This window comes from Marmota marmota, unplaced genomic scaffold (genome assembly GCF_001458135.2).
Source record: "Marmota marmota marmota unplaced genomic scaffold, marMar, whole genome shotgun sequence".
NCBI lineage: Eukaryota > Metazoa > Chordata > Mammalia > Rodentia > Sciuridae > Marmota > Marmota marmota.
In genome coordinates this window covers 3484031-3494771 of record NW_026000057.1, presented here as the reverse complement: position 1 = coordinate 3494771, position 10741 = coordinate 3484031, and the positions used below count along the sequence as shown (strand labels likewise).

The 10741-nt window shown below is 33.1% G+C and overlaps 1 protein-coding gene across 3 annotated transcripts in view; it reads left to right on the top strand.

Annotated features, from left to right (window-relative positions):
• The window catches only part of Anapc10 (anaphase promoting complex subunit 10), an 81140-nt gene that overhangs the window by 10342 nt on the left and 60057 nt on the right, over positions 1 to 10741 (top strand). For all 3 annotated transcript variants that reach the window (XR_007351337.1, XM_048813466.1, XM_015484444.2), the window contains exon 3: positions 5370 to 5460. Coding sequence is in view for 2 of the 3 variants with exons in the window: in XM_048813466.1 (XP_048669423.1) it covers positions 5370 to 5460 (91 nt within the window). In the remaining variant the exon portion in view is untranslated. The remainder of the gene's footprint in view (positions 1 to 5369; positions 5461 to 10741) is intronic.

The window sequence follows — 10741 nt, the reverse complement described above, 5'->3', positions numbered from 1 at the left end:
AAAAAAATTTTTTGTTGTTGATGGACTTTTATTCGTTTATTTATATGCGATGCTGAGGTTGAACCCATTGCCTCAGACATGCTGGGCAAGTACTGTACCACTGAGTTACAGCCCCAGTCCCCCCAGCAATCTTTATATAAGTCTTATTATCAGATTAAAGACTATACAAGCATTATTCTTTGTATTCAGGAAAGTTACAGGGTAGCAACACTATGCAGCTTATTCCAAAGTTACATTCTACAGTGGCAATGTGCACTGTTAGGAGCTTTGTATAGTTCTCAAGAAACTTCATTGTTTGAAATTACTGTTAGGTGGGCAGGTTCAGGAGCAGTGGAGCTGGTGAAACATTATGAATGTCTAGCAAGAGAGTTCCTTTATTTCCAGGAGCTGTGTGTCTGAGATCAAGGTCAAAGCTGATAAGGAGTATAGAGCCTCTTCATGGAGGGCATTACCACATCAGCTAGGCATCCTGCTCCTTTGCACAGAAATTTTCCCAGGCACCAAGAATGCCTCAGTCAGGAGTTCATCAGAGACCCCAATCTCTGTTACCATTCTCCCATTTTCTGTTACCACTCTCCACACCAGACCTTGTAAACAAATTTAAAACCTCTGTCACATTCCCTTTTTTTTTGTTTTTTTAATTATACATGACAGTAGAATGTATTTTGTATTTTTTTTGTTGTTATTTTTACTTATACTTGACAGGAGAATGTTTTTTGACGTACATATATGGAGTATAACTTTCCATTCTTGTTGTAGTACATGATGTGGAGTTACACTGATAGCGTATTCATATATGAACATAGTAAGGAAGTTATATCCACTGATGCATTCTACTGTCTTTCCCATTCCCATCTCTTCTCCCTTCCTCCCATCCCCCCCTCCCATCCAGTCTTATGAACACCCCCCACCCCAGCATCTCCATATGAGAGAGAACATTTGGCCCTTGGTGTTTTGGGATTGGCTTATTTCACTTAGCATGATAGTCTCCAGTTCCATCCATTTACCAGCAAATGCCATAATTTCATTCTTCTTTATGGCTGAATAATATTCTATTGTGTATGTATACCACATTTTCTTTATCCATTCATCTGTTGAAGGCACCTAGGTTGGTTCCATAGCTTAGCTATTGTGAATTGAGCTGATGTGGCTGAATCCTATAGTATGCTGATTTTAAGTCCTTTGGATATAAACCTAGGAGTGGGATGACTGGGTCAAATGGTGGTTCCATTCCAAGTTTTCTGAGGAATGTCCATACTGCTTTCTAGAGTGGTTTCACCAATTTGCAGTACCAGCAGCAATATATGAGTGTACCTTTTCCCCCTCATCCTCACCAACATTTATGGTTACTTGTATTCTTGATAATTGCCATTCTGACTGGAGTGAGATGAAATCTCAGGTAGTTTTGATTTGCATTTCTCTAATTGCTAGAGATGTTGAACATATTTTCATGTTTGTTGACTGATTATATTTATTCTTCTGTGAAGTGTCTGTTCATTCCTTAGCCTGTTTAGTGATTGGGTTATTTTGTATGTGTGTGTGTGTGTGTGTGTGTGTGTGTTAAGTTCTTTGAGGTCTTTATGTATCGTGGAGATTAATGCACTATCTAAGGTGCAGGTGGCAGCATTCATTAACATTGTATTGGCCAAAATAAGTCAGGATTTAGCTCCAATAAGACTGGAGTACAGAATCATTTTCTTCCATGGAGTGTGAGGAGAGAAAAGTGTATTTACTAACCAATAATAAGCACTGATCAGTATTGGCTTTCTTTTTTTTTTTTTATTGACACTTGGTGATGCTCATTCCTCTCTTCCCCCTACCCTGGAACTTTTAGCAATGTCTGGAGATATTTTTGATTGTTGTGATTGTAGGGAAAGAAAGTGATAGGTTTTGATTATCCTCTGGTGGGGAGGAGCCAAGTTGACCTCCCCAAACATAAATCGTCTAGTCCAAAATGTCTGTAGTGTCAAGGGTAAGAATCCTGCCTAGAGCACTAATTCTAATATTTTAGCATGCATCAAAATCACCTAGAGGATTTATTAAAACACAAACTCTCAAAGGAGTTAAGCTCTCAAAGTTTCTGATGTTGCAGGTTTAGAATTCTTAATAAGTTCCCAGGTGATAATGATGCTACTAGTTTAGGGACCACACTGTAAGAACTGCTGCCTCAGAGTCGGTACATCAAATAAATATTTTTTTTTTCTGAAAAATACTGTTAACTGTGTGCATTATCATGATTATCTGTCAAAGCATGTCACAGATCTGTCATCATTTTAAGTCTTTTGTTTAGACTAAAACAGTTCAGATATAACATTGAGTGGGAAGCTTTAGAATGTGGGTTGAGACATGGCTTTGACATGTGAAGAGATGTTTGTAAGATATTCTGCTTATGATACATACTGAAGTAAAAGCTAGTAATCATACTTAGAGGTAAATATTTAGATTAATCAATTATTGAAGAGACTACACCTACTTAGTTGTACTATAAAAAGCAATATCTTAGAAACAAATTAAATTGATGAGTCTTGAATTATAGGACATATCTTATTCTAAATAAATCATTCAGAGTGTTTAATGTTTATTTTGCTCTTTAAGAACAAATACCATTTTGTGAAATTCTTTGATACACAAATAAAGTTGTGGAATGGAGGAAAAAAACCCAGCCAAATAGCTAAAGTAAAATAAGTGAACAGAAACCACTTTTAATTAGTGGAACATTTAACCATGAAGCTCTTAAGGAACAATCAAGTGATTTAGTTATTTTTGTTAGGGAGCTCATAAACTAGTCAAAAGAAAAGGGATTTAAAATCTAGAAGATTTTCTTTATCTCTTTCTTTCTTTCTTTCACCCCTAGTCCTGGGGATTGAACCCAGGCTTGCTCTATCACTGAGCTACATACTCATTCCTTTTAATTTTTTATTTTGAGACAGCGTCTCCTAAGTCATGGAGGCTGGCCTTGAACTTGCAATCTTCTTGCATCCTCCAGTATTTGGAATTACAGGCATGCACTACCATGCCCAGCCTAGAACTCTTTATATTGGTAGCAGAACAGTTTTTTGTCTCATAACTTATATAACTGATAATATTCTAGATTAGTCTTAGCAGTATTGCATAAGGAATGGCAGAAGTATGGTCTAGGTTAGCATTGTCCAATAGAAATATCATGCAATTTGTATGTGGAATTTTTTTTTCTGGTAACCACATTTAAAAGGGTTAGAAACAGGTACAATTAATTTTTTAAAAATATTTTTATTTGTTGTTGATGGACCTTTATTTTATTTATATGCGGTGCTGAGAATCTAACCCAGTGCCTTACATATGTTAGGCAAGCGTTCTACCACTGAGCTACAACCTCAGCCCCCAGAAACAAGTAAAATTAATTTTAATAATATATTTTTAATTAAATATTCATTATCAATGTGGTATTTTACATTTCTTACTATATCTTCAAAAGCTCCTTATAGCACATCTCAATTTGAACTAGCCAAATTTCAACTGATTACCCTGATAGTTTTCTCTCACCCTGATGCTGAAAAATCTATCTAGAGATTCTGTTCTTGTAATTTCCTGATTCTATGCCTGACTTACTAAAAATTCTTCAATAGATTGGCATAATTTTCAAGATAATTTACACTCCTTAGTCTAGTGCATAAGAATCTGTAGGATCATCTCCTTTCATGTCTCTGGCTTATTTCCTTTTCCCCTACATTGTGTATCCTTAGCTTCCTGAACAACCTACTGGAAATATAGGAGGGTATGAATAGGCATTTGATATAAAAATATAATGATTAATAAATATATGGAATATAGCTTTTTACCTGTCCGGTTAGTAAATATTTAAAAGATTGACTGTATTTTACCATGAGTACAGAGCAGTGCTGTCCAATAGAAATATAATGCCAAACACATATATATTTAAAGATATCTAATAATCACATTTAAAAAGTAAAAAGAATAGATGCAATTATTTTTTTCTCATTGTGTCCATAGTATCATCTCAACATGTAATCAATATAAAAACTTTTGGATAATTTTTTTCATACTAAGTTGAAAAATCTAGTGTATAAATTTCAGAACATCTCAGTTTTTACTAGCCATGGAGAGGAGATAGATGTTCTCATACATTATTGGTGAGGAGGTATTTTGGAGAAGGTTTTGACAAGATTTATCAAATGAAAAATCATTGACTTTGGATTCTATTCCTTGAAATTCATCCTCCAGAAATAGTAACATGTATTTAGAGATTATAGATAGGTTGTTGCAGTATTGTTTGTAATAGCAAAATATTGAAAACAAACTAAATGTTATGTAAGGATTTGGTTTAAATATGGTATTTCCAGATGGGGATATACTGTATAACCTTTAAAAATGTGGAAGCTGCTTGAGATATTGTGTTAATAAATATTAGATGATTTAGTATTTAGAATGCTTAGAATGTGTCTGGCCCATAGTAAATATAGTATCACCATTTGCAGTTATTATTATAATTATTAATTTATTAATATGGAATAATCTTCCAGATATGTTAAGTGGAAAAAAAACCCTCACTATAATCCAGAACTATATAGTTTGCTATCATTTGTGCCAAGAGATGGGGAAAAGAAACTAGTCCTTGCTTTTATATGCATGTGGTATCTGTGAAAAGATCGACAAAAAACTAATAAAATTGACTATATTTGGAGAGGAGAACAAAATGGTAGGGTGATAGTGACTATTCACAATTTTCTTTTTGTACCTTTTAAATTTGATCCATAATGACTATATTATTTAGTAAAAAATGAAATATAAATTAAATCCATTCTTTTTAAAAATGTACTCTTCTGTAGTTTGAATTATTATGGTTTTACTCAGGGAAAAAGCACAGGATAGTTCAATTTCACTAATCTATAATGGCTGGAGGATATAGGATTCTAGGTATACTTGATTTTGATTAATCAGAAGCTCTTGGTTTCACAATGTATATGCCTTTTGAAAATATTTCTGAGTCATCTTTGTCTTGTCATAGTAAGCATGGCATATTGAACTTCATAGAATTAAAAGATTTTGCCAGACACAGGGATCACTCTAATTATCAGCTTCTAAAAAGTATAAGAAACTGATTCAAACATACAGAGTTTAGAGTAAGTATCCTGGAAGATGTTTTTAAGAAGCCAAGAACTAAAAAAGTTCATCTTAATATAAACTTTTGTATGTACAAGTGATATTTCGTGAGTTGAAATCTAGATTAAAAAGTAGAAGAATTCTGGGTTAAGTTTTATATTTCTCACCATCTTGCTATCAAAATTTCTGACAAATATATATGATACTTTTATGTTTTGAGTATATAGCTCTTTTTCTTGGAAATTTATTGCCTCTCTTGGTTTTTTTAGGATTTGGAGTGGATCAGTTACGAGATGACAATCTAGAAACATACTGGCAATCAGATGGGTCTCAGCCTCATTTAGTGAACATCCAGTTCAGGTAATTTAAAAAAATTTTTTTTAAGAATCAAATCAGTATAGTTTATTGACTCAAAACATATTGCATGTATATATATGTTAACAGGAACTTCTTTCTACAAATGTCTGTGTAGTTTTACTTCTCAGTATTTGCTGTTATGCAGTCCTATCAAAACTATGTAATTGTTTATTCTCCATCCCTCAAATACAAAATTGGTTTAGTAGGTTGATTGTAATATTTTTCTCCTTATATAATAGATTTTGTTTAGTTGAAAGTTTTTTGAGACCTTTATAAAAATTAAAGGTTAAAGGCAATTAATATAAACTGTTTCATTATTCTGAAGCTATTTTCTCTTCAGTATTTTCAAACTTGTACTATATAGAAATGATACTATATATCTGCATTAAGATGAATGTTTGTCCTTCCAAGTAGTAATCCTCCTGAAGCTTTATTTTTGAATATATTTATTTGTTCTAATCACTTATACATGACAGCAGAATGCTCTTTGATTCATTGTATACAAATGGAGCAGAATTTTTCCCTTCTCTGGTTCTATTCAAAGTAGATTCACACTATTTGTGCAATCATACATGTACCTAGGGTAATGATGACCGTCTCATTCCACCATCTTTCCTACCCCCATCTTTGCCCCATCCAAAGTCTTCCATTCATCCCATGCCCCTCCCCCCCATTATGGATTAGCAGCCAGTCAGGTAATTTTCAAAGGTTAAAAAAAAAATTTAATTTTTTAATTAATATCAATTGTAAGTAAATGAGAAAAATCTATCTTATTTATGTAAAATTTAGAGAAACAAATTAAAATGAAGTACATTTAACTCGATTTTTGTTTGGTTGAAAGTTTAATCTGTATACGGGGTAAAAATGGGAGTTCATAACCCACTTGAATCAAATGTATGAAATATATGTCAAGAGCTTTGTAATGTTTTGAACAACCAATAAAAAAAATTAAAAAAAAATTGAAGGTTAAAGGCAATTAATATAAGCTGTTTCATTATTCTGAAGCTATTTTCTCTTCAGTAATTCAGACTTGTACTATATAGAAATGATACTATATATCTGCATTAAAACTTTTAAACTCTAATATATTTTAGAGATTAATTTTCTACTCAGCTAGATTCTAATCATCTTAAGTTTACTTTGCTGCATTATCTTCTTTGAATTTCTCATGGTACCTTTTATAGTTCCTTTAATGTAGTTGCTTCTTAAATATACTTTTCAATATGATTTATTTTTAGAAGATGCTTTCAGAAAATTCTGTTTTGCTTATGGCCCAATACAATGCCATAGTGCATTGAGGGAACCTGGAGTGGTAATGGTAAGTTCTGTAGGCATAGATTATTCATATCACTTCTCAAATTTATACTTCTATTTTAAAAAATAACTATTTTAACTTAGACTCTCTAAAGACTTTTCAGTTTTTCTTGGAGAAAGGAAAACAACCATATTTTGTCCACTGCTTTGAATTTATTGACAGATTGGAAACCAGTTAACTGTTTAAACATTCTATCACCATTGCATTTTTAATTGTTTTTATTGTCCTAGGGTACAAATCAGCAAACTTCACTTGAAATATCCAGATGGTAAATATTTTACTCTTTTAAGGCAGTAGGGATTGAACCCAAAGCAACTATGTCCCCAGTCCTTTTTATTTTTAAGATAGGGTCTTGTTAAGTTACTGAGGGCCTTGCTAAGTTGTTGCTATTATAATTAAATTAAGATATTCATTATTTAACTTCTAAGCTATATTCAGTTTTTTAAAAAAATATTTATTTTTTAGTTGTAGTTGGACACAATACCTTTATTTTATTTATTTATTTTTATGTTGTGCTGAGGATCGAACCCAGGGCCTCGGAAGAGCAAGGTGAGCGCTCTACCGCTGAGCCACAACCCCAGCCCAAGTTTTTAAATTTGACTTTAAACTTGCAATCCTCCTGCCTTAGCCTCCTAAATTGCTGGGATTACAGGCGTGCACCACTGCACCTGGCCAGTTAGTAAGTATTTTAAATCTTGTGGGCCCTCTGATCTCTTGCAGCTATGTAGTTCTGCCATTAAGCACTAAAGTAGCCATGGATAGTGCACAAATGAATGAATTTAGGTCTTCTAATTATTTTATCTTATACAAGCAGGTGGTACTAGGTTATTAAGTATATAGAGTCTCCTGTGCTAGGTTATTAAATATATAGAGACCAGCAACATCAGCAGCAGCTATTTTTTTTTAAGACTTGAGATTTTAACAGATGCTTTACAAAATTACTTACCTATTCATCTCATTTAACCTTTATATTGATTATTATTATTATTTTTAGTCTCAAAAGTGGAGACTTAGATAAATTAAATAACTTGCCCAAGATCACATAGCAGGTAAGTGGTAGAATTGCAATTTGAACACAAGTTCTGATTTCAGAGCCTGTGCTTTTAATTATTATACTGTACAACCCAGAGTAAAACAGAGGCTTTAGCTTAAAGTTGAATGAGTATCTTAATTTAATTGTATTTTAATTGCAGTGTTTTTTTTTTTTCAAATAAAATTCTATGCAGAATGCTAATGCACTGAACAAATAATAATAAAAACAAATCATTTATTACATTTATTGTCTCACTGAATTTAAATTTATAATTTAATAGTTATAAATTTAATAGTTAAAAGTTTTTGTAATCCAGGTAACAACTTTCTAAGATGCAGGTTCTATTTTTTTTTTTCCCCTCGTTTACACACAAACAAACTAAAACTTAAGACAGATTAAATAATTTGCTTAGGTCCTACATCATGTATTTATGGAGTCTGGATTTATCCCAGTTGGTTTGACTTAAAAGGCTGAGTTTATAATCAGTACTCTGAGCTGCTTCTCAACATGGGTGTAGCTGGTTTTATTAAAGCAGTCAAGAACTCAAGGCCCTCCTCACTTAGCACTTTTCCTCCCGAGGGAAGCCCAAGGCTTTGAGGAAGGCATTTTTAAAGCAGTGTTTTAGAAAAAGGGAAATTCATTAAGAATTTTGAAATCTCACATGTAAGAGTTGCAAGTACAGTATGAGGTTTTTTTTCCTAAATTATTTCATATCTCTGCAATTCTTTAGTATGTCATTCTTATAAAGAAGGATATCTCCTACTAAAAATATACCCTTAGAAAATTAATGTTAACACATTATTGCCACTGGATTCTAAAACCCCATTTGGGTTATACCAGTTGTCCAATAAAATTGAATCACAGATTGAATTTAGTAATTACTTCTCTACTTTTATTTATTTTTTGGTGGTGTTAGGGATTGAACCTTGAGCATTCTAGGCAAGCACTTTACCACTGAGCTACATCCCTAGCCCTCTACTGTCTTTTAATCTAGAACATGACTTCGTTTTTTCCTTGACTCTCAGTATCTTAACACATCTTTTGGAGATTAATGGCCAATTGTTTTAAAGAATATTCCTCAATTTGGGTTTCTCCAATTTTTTTTTCACAAGTCACTTTAGGCTACATATCACTGGGAAAAATAATAGAAGTAATGCAGTACCCTTTGCATTACATTGCATCCTATCAGGTGTGGTCCATGAATTAAATTTTGTCCCATGATGTTTACTTTTAGCACATGATTAAGCAATTGTCTACCAAGCTTCTACACTGGGGAGAGTTATTCTTTTACCTTTGCAGTTAGTTAGTAAGTATTTTGTGGAGAGGTACTTTGAGTATTCTATTCCTCATTTAATTTTCACTTTATTCATAATTACAGTTTTCAGTTTTACTGAATGGGTTATTATCTTTTATCATTATTTGTTTCAATGCTCAAATTGTTCCAGGTTTGGCCATGGGAAGTCCCTTTAATCTGACTACGTAACTTTTTGATGTGTTCCCATCGTTATTTGAACACTTTTCTTTCTGGCATAAGATTTTCTGCTCAGCCCCTAGAATCAGCCATTTATCCAAGAGATCTGGCTTCTTTTTTTGGAGCATAGTACATAGAGACCAGTCTGGTGTTGGGTGTGCCTCTTCTATTGGGATATTGCTGTTCCTTTCTCACTGTTTCTGACTTTGTCAGGCTTGATAGTATGGGAATGGAGAAGAGGTAAGGAAAGTCAGTAATGGTGATCTGCTATTATTTACTGGACTTGCCTTTAGTTTAAAGCGGACTCTGTCTTATGGATGCTTTTGTGGGTTGAGAGAATCAACCTTCATAGTCACTTCATGCTGTGGATGATTATCTTGTTGAGGGTGCATTCATCATTTATCCCTTCAAATTCTCAACTTCTGGTTAATACCTCCAGCTTTCTGCTGAGCACTGTTCATCCTTCCCAAACAGAAACCAAGATAACCCTTCATGTTACCATGTTATGTTTCCTTCTCTTCCTGGAACCCCAAGACTGTTTTTTGTTGGTTTGGAGTAGGGACTATATTTTCTCAAATGCCTTTTCTTATGGCATGCCATCATATAGGTTTTTTTTTACTATGTTGAGGTGTTAAATTTATAAAATTATAGTAAAATATATTGAATATAAAATTTACTGCTTTAACCATTTTTAACTGCATAGTTTAGTGGCGTATTCATACTGCTGTATAACTGTTACCATTTTCCTTCTCCAGAAGTTTTCATCATCCAAAACTGAACCCTTTGAATAATGACTCTCCATTCCCTCTCCTCCTCAGTTCCTAGCAACCAGTTTAATTTGCTTATTTGTTTATTTGACTGTTATAGGTACATTATATAAGTGAAATTATACGTTGGTCCTTTTGTGTCCTACTCGTTTCACTTTGGTTTAAGGTTTATTCCAGTTATAGCATATATTCCAATTTTATTTCTTTTTAAGGCTGAATAATACTCCATTGTGTGACTATACCACATTTTGTTTATTCATCTGTCAATAGACATTGGGTTGTTACTACTTTTTGCCTATTATAAATGATACAGCTATGAACACTGGTGTTCAGATTTCTATGTGAGTCTCTTGTGTTCAGTTTTTTTTTTTTTTGAATATGTGTATGTCCAGAAGTAGAATTGCTAGAAATGGTAATTCTGTTTAATTCTTTGAGGTACCACCATACTGTTTTCAGCCATAGGTTTACATTACTACCGGCGATGCAGAAAAACCTCAATTTTTCTGTATCTTTGCCCATTCTTGTTCTTTCCTGTTTTTTATTTTTTTGTGTTTTGATAATGGCTATCGTAATGGATGTGTACTGGTATCTCTTTATAGTTTTTATTAGCATTTTCCTATTGGCTAGTGATGTTTAAGCTTCTTTTTGTGTGTTTAGTGGCCATTTATATGTCTTCTTTGGAGAAATGACCATTCAAG